At 35.6% G+C, this 14,842-nt stretch overlaps 1 protein-coding gene across 1 annotated transcript; it reads left to right on the top strand.

Annotated features, from left to right (window-relative positions):
- The first annotated feature begins 4,772 nt into the window (after window positions 1-4,772).
- Window positions 4,773-9,692, top strand: LOC113725793 (phenylalanine ammonia-lyase-like). The gene is made up of 2 exons (XM_072078789.1): window positions 4,773-5,415; window positions 7,725-9,692. Exons 1-2 carry the CDS (start codon window positions 5,012-5,014, stop codon window positions 9,472-9,474), a joined length of 2,154 nt encoding a protein of 717 aa, XP_071934890.1. The 5' UTR covers window positions 4,773-5,011; the 3' UTR covers window positions 9,475-9,692.
- Window positions 9,693-14,842: the final 5,150 nt, after the last annotated feature.

Here is a 14,842-nt window from a genome sequence, read left to right as displayed (position 1 = left end):
AGTGTCTTGTTTTTTTAATTTGTCATGTGCTGTTTATTTAAATTTCTTCTACTATCACGTGATAAGTGAGATTGACACTGGATTTGACACCGAATAACGACACAGAGGATCCCAACTGGGAATTGGCTCTTTAATGTCACGACGAAACCTCTTAGCATCTTTCATGCAGGCTCCCAAATTCTTCTTACATGGAAAACTTCCACTGCAGTCTGCTGGTATGATGCAATATGTGAACGCATGTCAGGTAGACTGGAAAGTAAAGCTTCCCTACTTTCTGTCGCAGTTGGAGAGGTTAGGAGGGGATCACGTTTTTTTGTTCAATATGAACTCTCCATTTTAAGGGATAATTGCAGAAACCTCCCCTGAGGTTTTTGACATTTGCACTGACCTCCCCTGTGGTTTGAAAAATTACACTGACCTCCCTTGAGGTTACTAATCCTTTGCAAATTTAGTCCAAATGATTAAAATATTATTTTTGGGAGTGAAATTAGAATTTTGTACCAGATTTGTCCTTTGTGCTACATATCCAATGACTGACAAAGTATTATAAATCAATTAATAATTAATAAACTTTAAGGAGTATAATTTATGGGCAAACACGCATTACTCATTTAAAGTACCGACTTTTTACGGGAATTTTATTTTCAAACATTTAATTTATGATAAATATATCAATATTTGTAAGTAAAATTCAATAAGTGTTACAGTAATATTCTTGCAAAAAGGAAATCTATAAGGTTATTTATTTAATATAAATTAAATATTTTTTTTAAAAAAAGAAATAGCCCATAAAGTATTAATTTTTTATGACTTTCATCCATTATATGAGTAAAGTATTAGCTCTTTATGTGCATTTTATTCTGAATCATTTAATTTATGTTAAATACATAAATATTTGTAACTAAAATTGAAAAAGTGTTATATTAATATTTTTACGGAAGAGAAGTTGGTGGGTTTTGTATTTAACAAAAATTAAATATTTGAAAGTAAATACAAATCTGTATTTGAGCGTAAATATTTGTATTAAATTAAATATTTGAAAGTAAAACACCCGTAAATAACCGGTACTTTAAATAGTTACCGGTTCTTTATGGGCAAACACGCATTACTCATTTAAAGTACCGGCTTTTTACGGATATTTTACTTTCAAACATTTAATTTATGATAAATATATCAATGTTTGTAAATAAAATTCAAAAAGTGTTACATTAATATTCTTGCAAAAACGAAATCGGTAGGTTATTTATTTAATATAAATTAAATATTTTTTTTAAAAAAATGGCCCATAAAATATTAATTCTTTATGGCTTTCATCCATTAAATGAGTAAAGTATTGGCTCTTTATGGCATTTTATTGTGAATCATATAATTTATGTTAAATACATAAATGTTTGTAACTAAAATTGAAAAAGTGTTATATTAATATTTTTACGGAAGAGAGATTGATAGTTTTTATATTTAACAAAAATTAAATATTTGAAAGTAAATACAAATATGTATTTGAGTCTAAATATTTGTATTAAATTAAATGTTTAAAAGTAAAATACCCATAAAGAGCCGGTACTTTAAATAAATAATGCGTATTTGCCTATAAACTATATTCCTTAAAATTTATTAATTGTTAATTGATTTGTAGTATTTTGTCATTCATTGAAAATGTAGTACAAAGGACAAATTTGATAAAAAAATTCTAATTTCACTCCCTAAAATAATATTTTAATCGTTTGGACTGAATTTGCAAAGGATTAGTAACCTTAGGGGAGGTCAGTGTAATTTTTCAAACCACAGGGGAGGTCAGTGCAAATGTCAGAAACCTCAGGGGAGGTTTCTGCAATTATCCCCTATTTTAAAACCAAGGCCTGCAAGAAACTCCATATAGTTTTGAAAATCTCTCACAATTTCACCCGCCCTGGAAAACTTGCGTTCTCTTTGCTTCATAGAAAACGATGGTTCTTCACGAATTGGAATTGGATGGAGTATTTATTGCGGAGCAATTGAGAATGCAATAAAATCCACAGGCTTAACAAGAATTTCGAATGTTTCAACCTTGGCTACAATAATATTTAATTCAATTCAGCGGCAGAAACCGAGTAAATTAATTACGCGCAGTGGGGCAATTTTAGCAGAAGCAATTTCCAAATAAACTATAAACCAAAGGGAAACCGTTTTCATTGATGACAAAAAGGTATCTAATCTAGTGCTGCATAGGGCGCATGGGAAAGTGGGGGAGGAAGAAGTAGGATCAACTGACGATTGCTTACCAACTAATTTAAGACTAGTTTATCAATGTGGATTGGTTTAGGTAGGTTTTCCACTACGCCAAAGTGGAAGAGAAAAAAGAACCAAGAAAATCATCAATATGTAGCATTAGAAATTTAGAACCGTACTCTGATCAAGAAGAGAACCCTGATGACATCCCCGCAAAATGACATTTCTGTTGCTGTTGCATCGTTGGTTTGGTTGTACATATTGGATAATAATTTTAATGATTGCCGTGCAACATTAATTTTAATGTTAAAGCTTAATGATTGCCGTGCTATTATCCAATTCGTACGACAAATTCAGTAAATGTTAACTACCTTGTAACATGCGTTGATGAGGAATTTCTGTCTAATCTTTTTTCCAGAATGGAAAGAATGGAGAGGGAGAGAACAGTACAAGCCTCAAATCAACTCTCCATTCTAAAAGTCTAAAACCAACAAACAAAACGTATGACCTTTGAGTCATCTTCCATCAATTTGCGATTAACTATAAGAAGATACTCATTTAAAGGGTCTATTCAATGGGTGTTCATTTGGTACACGTTAAGATATATTTCATGTGTCATATTTTTTTTTAAAAAATAAATAAATATAATGAAAGACAGGTAAGATTAAATAGAAAAAATACATAAATATAAAAGAAGGTAACAATTGTTTGTATATATATATATATACACGTGATACATTAGATTAATTTTAAATATGTTAATTAGTACCCGATGGGATCCCCTAGAAAAACCCATTATTTGAAAAGGCTCATCGTTGCTCGTGCTCATTACATCTTGAACATGATATCTCTCCATAGAATCTTTTTACTCCTCTTCTATTTCAAAGTAATTAGCTCTACTTACTAGGTTAACTTTCCATGTCAGTCTGCAAATAATATACTAGTATTAGTTATGGTGTATATTACTTTGTACAAGGCTGGACGGTATCTTGTTCCTTTTTCCGGGGTTTTTTTTTTCTTTTTCCTTTCTTTTTGGAGGCCCTTGGGGAGTGGGGGCAACCGAGAGTTTGGTAAGACTTTATTTATGTTTTTCTCATTCTTTTTTCTTTGGTACGGTTTTTGGTGCCATCTGTCTTCCCGCGTTAATACCTCAAGAAAACCGCAAGAAATTTACCCTCCTACTGTTCAATCTCTTGGTGGTTGTTTTTAGGTTATTCTTAGAAATTCAGGTGGAAATAGACAAAATGTCTCATTGATTTTTTTTTTAAAAAACTTTTCTCGTAGCAGCCTTGTATATATTCTACCATGAAATAGTACCACTTCATGCGGCTGGTGGTCTTGATGACTCCTAATAATTTGTTAAGACGGAACAGAAAAATTTGAGGGCAGGTACTTGGTAAAATACTTCAAAATACAGAGATAGGAATACTAAATCAATTATTATTATTATTTTTTATGTTTGGAGTGGAATATGTGGACAACAGAAACAGTAGCTTAAACACGAGTACTGTACACGTTTCCACCCAACAACAAAATTAAGAAAGACTAAAGGGGCTACACGTACTAAGAAAATTAATAGAGAATTTCATCATTTGAAGTCCTCAACTTGACCGATGCCAACCGGCAGGATTGGTGGGAGATGACATGGTGCTTTCGTGCAGCCTTCCAAGTTCTCACATCTTGTGTTGAGGAGACTTGGGAGTCCCCCGTACTCTCACCAACCACACCTTTTATCAGCTTATGCTTTATACTTTGTCCTCCAAAGTTGCTTTTCTTTTCATTAATTTGTCATCTTGATGAAAGTGTGTTAACGCAAGTTAGCTCACTAAGACAAAGCCACCTACTTAATAAAGTAAAAGTCATGTATTTGAATCGCGCTGCTTATGCAAAGATTATGCCCATAATAGTCTATAAAAATATTTTTTTAATTGACTTCTGATTCTGATAATATATACTGAGCATATTTGGATAGGAGATTATATGAATTATTATTTACTATAGCATTTTTTTTATAATGTAACATATGTGAGATTAAAAAAGTGGTTGGAAATAAATATATATATATATTTATGATGTAAGTAAATAATTTTTTTGCAGATAATTCAATATCCAAACAAATCGTTTGGATTAGTTGTTTTTGAAAAATTTTACTGTAACAATATATATGAAAAATTTTTAATATAAAATTTTTTTGAAATATTTGATATATTGTATGAATGGAATGTTTTTTGAGTTATTGTGTATTACTGTAACATTGTATTTGAAAAACTTATTTTTGAAAAAATGGCGAATCCAAACAGGTAACATCAAGTGCAAACTTTAGCCAAACATTTTTTTTTCTAAATAGAAATGTGTATACGACCAAACCATGTATGACTTGTGGTAGAGCCTTCTTCTTCATCCCAGCTGCCCATGCATTCAAACACGTGTCATAAATCTCAACCATCAACCGCATGCTCATCTGACGGTCGTCTACATCTTTCAACTACCCAATGCCTGCCTCACCCAACTCTCAATGCCATCCTGTTCTCTATTTAAACAACCAAAGGTGGCTCAACCAACTCAGGAAATTCAGCTAGAGCTATTTCCCCTTAAAGCTTTGCAAATTTCCTACTCACCCCGATCGATCAGTTCCCCACCCCCCCCCCCCCCTCCTCCTCCTACCCCCCAGCCACCACCACCACCACCACTGTTTAAGCATTACAATCTTTTGGGCTAATTATTATTATTACTAGAATTTGCTACTATTTTCTTGTGAGCCCGGATTTCTTGATCGTTCCAGTAAGCTAGCAAGCAAGCAAAAATGGAGTGCGCTAATGGAAATGGTAATGACCTTGCGGAGACCTTTTGTACTCAACGGGCCGGGCCAGCACCGGACCCGTTAAATTGGAACGCAGCCGCGGAGTCTTTAAAAGGAAGTCATCTTGATGAAGTCAAGCGGATGGTCGATGAGTTCAGGAGGCCCCTGGTCCGGCTAGGTGGTGAGACGCTGACGATAGCTCAGGTGGCGGCCATAGCTGCTTCCTCCGACGCAGCCGTTAAGGTGGAGCTGTCGGAGGGTGCCAGGGCCGGCGTCAAGGCCAGCAGTGACTGGGTTATGGAGAGCATGAGAAAGGGCACTGATAGTTACGGTATCACCACCGGCTTTGGTGCAACGTCACACAGGAGAACCAAACACGGCGGAGCTCTCCAGGAGGAGCTCATTCGGTAAGATTAATGCTAAATCCTGTTGCACTAAACTATGAAGCTCATGTCCTGATCATGAGTGAGTGTTAAACTCGTCTAATTTACGCCGCATTTAAGAAATTTGTCAGGGCATATACCACCATACAGTAGACATCATCATGGTGCATGTAGATGAGTGATACAGAGTATTTCGCTATAGATTGCAAAATTAACCTTTGCAAATGGAATAGGGGTGACTTGATGATAATCAAGAATAATAATAATGCATGCTTGGTTCTAGGAGAAGTAATTCACATTGAAATGCAGTCTTGAAGTTTCAGGCAAGTTCATAAATCAATATTGAGTGGGGCCAAACAACCTTAAGATTTGGCTTTACTGCTGAAAAGGATTGGTTGAAATTTCTTTTTTCTTTCTTGGAGAAAAGTTTCTTGGACTGTCTATCATTTCGTGGCCCCTGATGATGTAGGTAGGTTCGTGCAGCTGGGCACACACATTTATTAACAAAAACTCAAAAACGAAGAAAAGCAGCCAATAATTATTATTAATAGGGTAATAAGACACCAAGACTCCTGATTGTCTCAGCAATATTACCTTTAGGCGCCGAAGGGTTAAAAAAATTCCGAGGACTGCAGACATGTTCTGCGTGTGCTCTTAAAATTCCGCCAGGTACATTTCTTTTCGTTTTCGACTCAGAAAAGATCATTATTGGTGGGGACAAGCAGAAGAAAACATTTAGTTACAGCTGTAGAAAACTTGTTGAAGAAATAAATAATTTTGCAAGTCAAGTAACTAGAACTAAAAGGGGCCAATCAACAATATATTAAGATACTCGTATTAATAGTTAGTAGGACGTAGGTGAGAAAACAAAAAGTGAAAAGGAACTAGTACCATTTTGTTATTCACTACTGACTATTTTATCAGTTGTAGTTGTGGATGAAATAAAAATATAATAAACTTTGACATTGATGTTGCAACAAAACCAACAAGAATTTTCGGGAATAAAAACACAACAGTATATAGTAATAGTCTATTAATGTTTCTCCGCCGGCCATGCTTCCTTTCAAAGGACGGAGTAACATATTTTTGCTGCATAATTCTTTAGCATATATATATATATATAATTCTCAGACCGAGTTATGAATGTAAAACAGGGGGTTAATTACTATTTAAGCTTTCAAATGAATTATTTTTTCTGTTCAATATGAAAAAGAAAAAGGAAAAGGGCTAATTGAGAACAAGTTAATGCATTCAAGGGCCGGCTGGCCCTGGCCATACCTAAAAAGAAAATGCATTCAAGGCTGGCCCTGGCCATACCTAAAAAGAAGGCTTTGGCTTTGCTCTTAATCAAACTATAGGGCCATTCTGATTTCTGACCTGAAAATGCAAATTGGGAGCTCACGCACTCTTATTAGTGCCAATAATTAATGATGGCTGCGATTCTTGGTTCAACAAACAACTAAAAACGAAAAGCATATCTATCTGCTTTGGCTGTGCACAAAATATGCCAAATAAAATTCTTAGTATGTCATAAATGTGGTCCAATTCTAACAAAAACAGAGTTTGAATAGTAAGTAGCGATATGAGGTGATTAGAAGCTAGACAGAATCTCCATTAACTTAGATCATGAAGGCCTGCACTATTAGATGGTCCAGGTGGGTCGACCAAATTCTAAACCAATCAATTATTTTCATCTACTGTACCCACGTTTTAATTCACACTGATTTGGTTCACGTCCTGAATTTTGTCATCATGTCCAGTTAGGTGCTTAAGCTTGCATGTCGCTAAGCTTTTAAAACATTTTTTTTTACTACAGTATAGTCGATAAAATAACAACATTAAATTGGAATAGAGATAAGGCTTGTCTGTTTTCGTACAGGGACTTTTATAGGAAATGCATTTTTGGTGGTTCCATTTGTTTTAGCATTTTATGAGGTGAGAATGAGTTTCGAGATTGTCTTCACTCATTTGTTTTGTCGCGCAAGACGTGTACGCACGAATGTACCACCAAGAAGTAAGGTTAAAGTCCCGTCGAGTGGCATCTTTGAGTAGGTCATTTTCATCCCTTTCCAACCGGCAAGCCAAAATTCCCGTCGAGACTTTGTCAATTGAAATTACAGTACAAAAAAATAGTACAACCCCGCAATAATTTAATTGGATCGTAATGCACAAACATTTTTCAGCTTGTGCATTTTTTTTTATTTGGGTTCTTAGAAAAGAGAAAAAAAAAAACAACTTCTTGACGAGTGATTTTCATTGATTTCTTTCTTGAGTAGACAGTGAAGAGTTTTTCTACCCTGAATATTATCTTAATACTTGATTGTTTGGCACAGATTCTTGAATGCTGGAATTTTTGGCAACGGGACCGAAACATGTCACACATTGCCTCACTCGGCAACAAGGGCTTCGATGCTTGTTCGAATCAACACCCTCCTTCAGGGGTACTCTGGCATCAGATTTGAGATTCTGGAAGCTATTACAAAGCTTCTCAACAATAATATCACCCCATGTTTGCCCCTCCGCGGAACGATCACCGCCTCCGGTGATTTGGTTCCACTCTCCTACATTGTTGGATTATTAACAGGTCGACCAAATTCCAAGGCTGTTGGACCTGATGGAAAATTTGTCAATGCTACTGAAGCATTCAGCCTGGCGGGGATTGACACTGGATTTTTCGAGCTGCAGGCGAAAGAAGGCCTTGCACTTGTGAATGGCACTGCTGTTGGCTCTGGCTTGGCTTCCATGGTTCTCTTTGAGGCTAATATTCTTGCTGTTCTTGCTGAAGTTCTTTCAGGAATTTTTGCTGAAGTTATGCACGGGAAGCCAGAGTTTACAGACCATTTGACTCATAAACTGAAGCACCATCCTGGTCAAATTGAGGCCGCAGCTATTATGGAACACATTTTGGATGGAAGTTCATTTGTTAAAGAAGCTCAGAGGGTTAATGAATTCGACCCTTTGCAAAAGCCCAAACAAGATCGTTATGCACTCCGAACATCCCCACAATGGCTAGGTCCATTGATTGAAGTCATCAGGGCTTCGACAAAATCCATCGAAAGAGAGATCAATTCTGTGAATGACAATCCTTTGATCGACGTTTCCCGGAATAAGGCCTTACATGGTGGGAACTTTCAAGGTACACCAATTGGAGTCTCGATGGATAACACCCGTCTAGCAATTGCATCAATTGGTAAACTCATGTTCGCACAATTTTCTGAGCTGGTTAATGACTTTTACAACAATGGATTGCCTTCAAACCTATCTGGGGGACGTAATCCAAGTTTGGACTATGGTTTCAAAGGTGCTGAAATTGCCATGGCAGCTTACTGCTCTGAACTTCAGTTCCTAGCCAATCCTGTCACAAACCATGTGCAAAGTGCAGAGCAACACAACCAAGATGTCAACTCATTAGGATTGATCTCATCAAGAAAAACAGCAGAAGCTGTGGACATATTGAAGCTCATGTCATCGACCTATTTGGTTGCATTGTGCCAGGCAATTGACCTGAGGCACCTGGAGGAGAACTTGAAGGCCTCAGTGAAAAACACAGTTAGCCTTGTAGCCAAGAAAGTGCTAACAATGGGCTACAATGGCGAATTGCACCCATCTAGATTCTGCGAAAAAGACTTGCTCAAAGTGGTGGACAGAGAGCATGTTTTTGCTTACATTGATGACCCCTGTAGTGGAACCTACCCCCTCATGCAAAAGCTAAGGCAAGTCCTAGTGGAGCACTCCTTAGCAAATGGGGACAAGGAGAAGGACGCAACCACTTCAATTTTCCAAAAGATCGGTGCCTTTGAGGATGAACTAAAGGCCCTTTTGCCCAAAGAAGTGGAGAGTGCTAGATGTGAGCTGGAGAATGGAAAGCCAGGCATTGCCAATCGTATCAAGGATTGCAGGTCCTACTCATTATACAAGCTTGTGAGGGGAGAGTTGGGGACCAATTTCCTGACTGGTGAGAAGGTGAGATCACCTGGAGAAGAATTTGACAAGGTATTCACTGCCATATGTGAAGGGAAGTTGATTGATCCATTGCTGGATTGTTTGAAAGAGTGGAATGGTGCTCCCCGTCCAATTTGCTAAGATGTTTTCTTCATACTGTGGTTCATTTATTAAATTTCTTGAAATTTGTTTTTTTTCCTAGTTTGCCCTCTTTTGGGAATGTTGTATCCAAGTTGTCACTAGCTTGTTTAAGATCCTTGTATTTTCGTCTTATACTGATATTGTTCGTTGCCATAAATGTTGAACTTCAACAAGTGTAATTATGGATAAAAGTCTTTTGCGATTTCGTGTATTCTTGACATCGAAGCTCTATGTTTATCCTTAAATTTTGCACTTCCTCCATCCCTTACAACTGACATATTTGGAGTTTGGTTTGCAACTAGTCAAATGAAGAATGCACGGTTTTTACGTTCGATTAAAAAAAACTCATTTAAATTCGGTTCGACAAATAATAAAATTTCAAACTCGTTAAAATGTCAAACAAGTTTAAATACTAGAGAATGTTCGAATTGATTAGGCTCATTTGCATCCCCACTTTGGATTTCACCTAACACACTGATTTGGTAGGAGAAGATCAGGATCACGCTGACAAGAGCCACCTACCCCCTGGGTCAAAAAAAAAAAAAAAAAAAAGTAGGTGAAGAAATACAGGAAATCTCCAGACCTGATGATTCTCATTTTCCTTGTATTGCCAAACAAAATCTCAACTAGCCTGAAGGCGTCTATAAACGTGGAATTGAGCGTTTGACATCAACATAAAAGACCATCGTCATATTGACGGCTGCTTTCCAAATACAACTGAGATGAAGAATAGAGCTACTATTAATAGCTAATCATTTGATTAAATTAATCAAGCTAATGAGTTGAAACTTCACGTTCAATTCAGAGTAGACTTCTATACCAGTCGTTGGACAAGATCGATATCACAATTGGTTCACGACAGTTGGTTAGAAAAATTTGGCAGAGTCCAAAACACGTCCTCACCATATTTTACTTGGCTGCGCAAGTGAAAATGCAATCTAGATATCAAGCTAAAACGATGTTAAAAGTGTTGTTCAAGATTCAATATGAATACCACATCACGGTATCATTAGCCAACTGGCTCCTCTTACCCCTTCTTGAAGATCTGCATATGAATACTTCTGAAATAAACCTAGGGATCGATGCATGAACAAGAATTCCCTGCAAAAACAAATTCAGTAATTTCCAGCATGTGTCAAAACTCAACCGGAGACATGCTCCTGTCATACTCTTGGAACTAGATAAAAGATAGCCCTTCAAAGAACTTTCCCAGAAAAAAAGAAGAAGAAGAGATGTTACGTAAACCCCTACACAATGTTGGCCAAAAAAAAAAAGAGAGGGGATGGCACATTTCACTGTCGGACCTTTTTCTGAGATAGTGCATTGCATTAGTGTGTGAAGAAAAACGTCCTCATTGCACGGTAAAGGAAGTTAGAGAGTACGAGTGGGAAACCAAAAACCTCTTCTGCAAGCAATGCCATGAAAAGAGGATGCTTCAGCAAGCTCAAATTCACTCCATGTCTCGTCTTGCATTCTTGGCCTACATACGCCACGAAGTGACCCTTTGCGACATCTAAGCTCTTTCTTGTGCAAGTGCAAGCAGCCCCACGATTTCTTAAGTGCCCTATGCAAATGCATGATGCTTAAAATGCCAAGAAGAGGCATTCTGGTTCATATTGTGACTAGGCAGTTTCTTTTGCGAGTCTCCCTTTTCCCTGTTCTTCAACTTTGCATCTAATTAAGCAATCTCTTCAAGAAATAGAGGAAGAATAATCTTGAGAGGGGACAAGGCTTGAATAAAAATACAAGGCCATATATAGGCCTAATACCTAATGCCATGATCCCTGTTTACATCTGTTAGTTCTCGTCACAGAGGAACCTTATCCTTACAAACAATTTTAATCACCCTGAGACTTGCTTGAGCATGTGTTTTTTTCAACACTAAAACTATATGTTAATGTGATCACTAACTTGAATGCTACTGAACGAGTTCATGTTGGATGAATATAAAAACGAATAGATGTGTCTATTATCTTAATTCCTTCGACGTAAGGATAATATAAAGAAGTTATGATCAATTTGGGCAGATAGACGACCATCACGTTTATCCTGATATGAATATTTGGTCCACCTGCAGTTTTTTCCTTCGACAAATTCATTGAAGAGGGGGTCACATTTTGTTTCCAGAAGGGTAGAAATTTCAATGTACGATGGTTTTGTATCTTTTGCATCTTTTTTTTTAGAAGATTCAACTAGTAATGATTAAGTCAAATTTAGCTCAATAATTCAAATGAAATGTCACATGCTGGCACATGGCAGAAGAAAATAAGTTTGATGACTAGAGATTCTTTCTCTCTCGATAGTACATATATTTAACTTTCCACTCGTTATTTCTAAAATCCATTTTGGAATATTTTCCGGTACTCATTGAAGGTTTCATTATCCATAATAGATTCTAAATGTAAAAAATCTGCATTGCACAGAATCCTTGCATTTTGGAGCAATTGCAGGTATACAAATCCAAGAAGGCAGTCGAGGCAACTATTACGTAGCAGATCTTCTATTTCATTTTCTGTGTAACTTTATATTTTATATTTTATTATATTGTTATTTTTTTTATAAATATTATATATTAATTCTTTTTCTAATAACTACTAACACAGTAAAAAAATAAATACAACAGTTTCAAAAAAATAATGTATAATAGAAAATCAAAATATACAGCAGAAAATTCATTAAAAAAACTCACTTTTTGTTTATTTTAATTTTTTGAGTTTGTTAAATTTTATGTATTGCTTAGTTAATAGTTAAAAAATAAAAAAAATAATATATGATATTTACGAAAAAATAGCAATATATGATCATCGGGTGGAAGGCAAATCATTCCAATGAACCGCCGACAGTATTTCCAACAGGGATGCAACTCTGGTTCCTCTGTCTTGTACTTGTCCCCTGCACAGGCAGGAATGTTATATTCGTTTTTCACCAGGACCTATACATAATTGCATGACAGGAATAGGGACATCATTCACAACTTGTAATTTCTATGCCGGCCCACTGTAAAAAGTTACAACAAGAATTGTACTTATTTTTTATTTTTTAATGAAGGGAAAAAATGTTCAAAACGGAAATCTTGAAATGAAATATTCAATTAAAAGAACATAGAAATTTTTTTTAAAAAAGGCAAAAGTAGCAAAGTAGGCTGAGGCAATTGACTCTGAATCCACAACAGATTTAAGGGTTTGCTAGCTCTTTCAATTGCTTAATAAAGGTACTTCACTATTGGCCTTCAGAAAGAGTCCAAATTAACCCTAGCCCAAAAAGCGCAAAAATGTAATACAAACAAAGCAAACTTAATCATTTTTTTTAACACAACTGGTGCTGTATGTAAAGTTTCTTGAATTTGTAATTTGTGATTCTCAATTCAGAAAGCACTCACAGAGATTTGACTTGTATTGCATTTTAGTCAAAAGTTTGAAAATTTTCCATCTTTTGTGAGGCTAATGTGTAATACATTTTTTTTTTTCTAAACAGCAGTACATTTTTGAAGTTAAAAAAACATAAAATGAAAAAAATTGCAGGATGGTCACTGGCCAGAAGAGAATATCAAACCGCGCTCTCTCGCGAGCAGTTCGATCAAAAACTCAGACTCGAACTCAAGTTGATCGAGTTCGATTTAAGTTGAGTAGCTCAATAAGCCTAACAAGTCGAGTTTGAATATCCAATGGCAAGGTTCGAACGCTCGTCAAACCTTATGGAGTTTTTTAATTTTAATTTTTTAATACATAATTATTATAAAATTATCCTTGTGCCCACAAAAGTGGTTGAATTTATGAAATGTTTCAAGGCAAATGAAATTTTTTTTAAAGATTAATAATATCTTTTTGCTAAAAAATTGTTAAGAAAAATGAAATCCCTAAATCTTCCTGATTTGAGGTTGATAAGGCTCCCATTGACTCAAGCTCCATGTGAGTTGAGCTCGAGTTCTGTGAGTAATATATTGAACTCGAGCTCTAACTTCAATAATGCTACTCGATCAAACTCGAGTATCCTTCCTACATGTCAAGTGGAGCTTGAGAACGGCGATACTCGAATTCAATCGATTACATCCTTAAATAGTCCCTCAAATGAGTAAAGGGTTAGAAACAAACTTCTTTGTCCATATAAATGGGCCGTCATTTTTATATCAATAGGCCGTTCAATGTACGGGCTCTCAAGCAGAATAGAGGCGTCCTGTCAGAAGATACAGCCCAATCGAAGGGAAATGGTGCATGTGGGTTCGAACTTTTGTTAATGATTAAGAAACAGAGAAACAAAATTTGGAAAACAAAATCATATTTCCAACACTTCAAATTAAAATTTATCATTTCGTTTGTCCTGAAATTAGATTAATTACCATTTTCAGATAACAAGTGTAGTCAAAATCATCATTTTTCGTTAATTCCTCATGTGCATAAAACAAGGGCAAAAGATCACCTTTTCTTTTTCTTTTTTTTTTCCTTGTAAGCTTGAGATAAATCCTGTTGTCATATATACTTTTTACTTTCACATTACATTATTATTTAACATTTTAGTTGCTTAGATTATTTCTTTCCTTTTTTTTTTTTGAATGAAAATTTTTTGTACGAAGTCAATTTCGCAAAGAGATAAGATTGCAGGAAATAAGTTACAAGAACACAAAACTCTTTTAACTTTTCCCTCATACATTAGCAAACTTGATCAAATACAGTGACAATCAATTATCATCGTTGAAGATGATACATTAGGTTTTGATTTTGTCAAAGGCATATATAAGACATGATTGCCTCGAATTCTCTCTTGCTAAAACATACTCCCTCCGTCCCACTTTGATAGTCCTGTTTTCCTTTTTCGTTTGTCCCAAATTGTGGTTTACTTTCCAATTGAAGAATGTAGTTGTATTTTAATTTTTCTAAAATACCCTTATTCAATGTAAGTTGTTGTTACTATAAACCTACCCCATTTAATGAGAGTTTATTCTTTTTTTACCATCAATCCAAGTTCCCATAAAGTTGTATTCTAATTAATGTGAGGGTATTTTAGAAAAATAGCTACCTAAATTGATTGTTCCAACAAAGTTAATTACTTTTTCTTAAACTGTGTGAAAAATGAAATTAGGACTATCAAAGTGGAACGGAGGGAGTATTATAATTTCATTAATATTTACACCGACACAAGATATATCATCAACCAAACCATACGCAGATATCAGACATAATTGTATTTAACTTTAAAAAACAAAAAAGGAAGTCAAATGCAACTTGGCAAAAGATAAATAAATAAATAAAGGACTTCTAGGCTTGTAATGTAGCTACCTGTCGCCTCCTCCCTAGTCCAGGCAGGATCATCAATCTGCTGCATGCCTCTTTGCTCTTTCTACGTGTACGATGTGAATATATGTACGCATCTT

Source organism: Coffea arabica, chromosome 2e, assembly GCF_036785885.1.
Source record: "Coffea arabica cultivar ET-39 chromosome 2e, Coffea Arabica ET-39 HiFi, whole genome shotgun sequence".
Taxonomy (NCBI): domain Eukaryota; kingdom Viridiplantae; phylum Streptophyta; class Magnoliopsida; order Gentianales; family Rubiaceae; genus Coffea; species Coffea arabica.
The sequence above is the reverse complement of the archived record's forward strand: the minus strand, read 5'-3'. Positions and strand labels throughout refer to the sequence as shown.

Coding starts and splice junctions, on each gene's coding strand:
- LOC113725793 (XM_072078789.1), top strand. CDS start 5,012: ATGGAGTGCGCTAATGGAAATGGTAATGACCTTGCGGAGACCTTTTGT. Junction 5,416..7,724: donor CTCCAGGAGGAGCTCATTCG/GTAAGATTAATG, acceptor TGTTTGGCACAG/ATTCTTGAATGCTGGAATTT.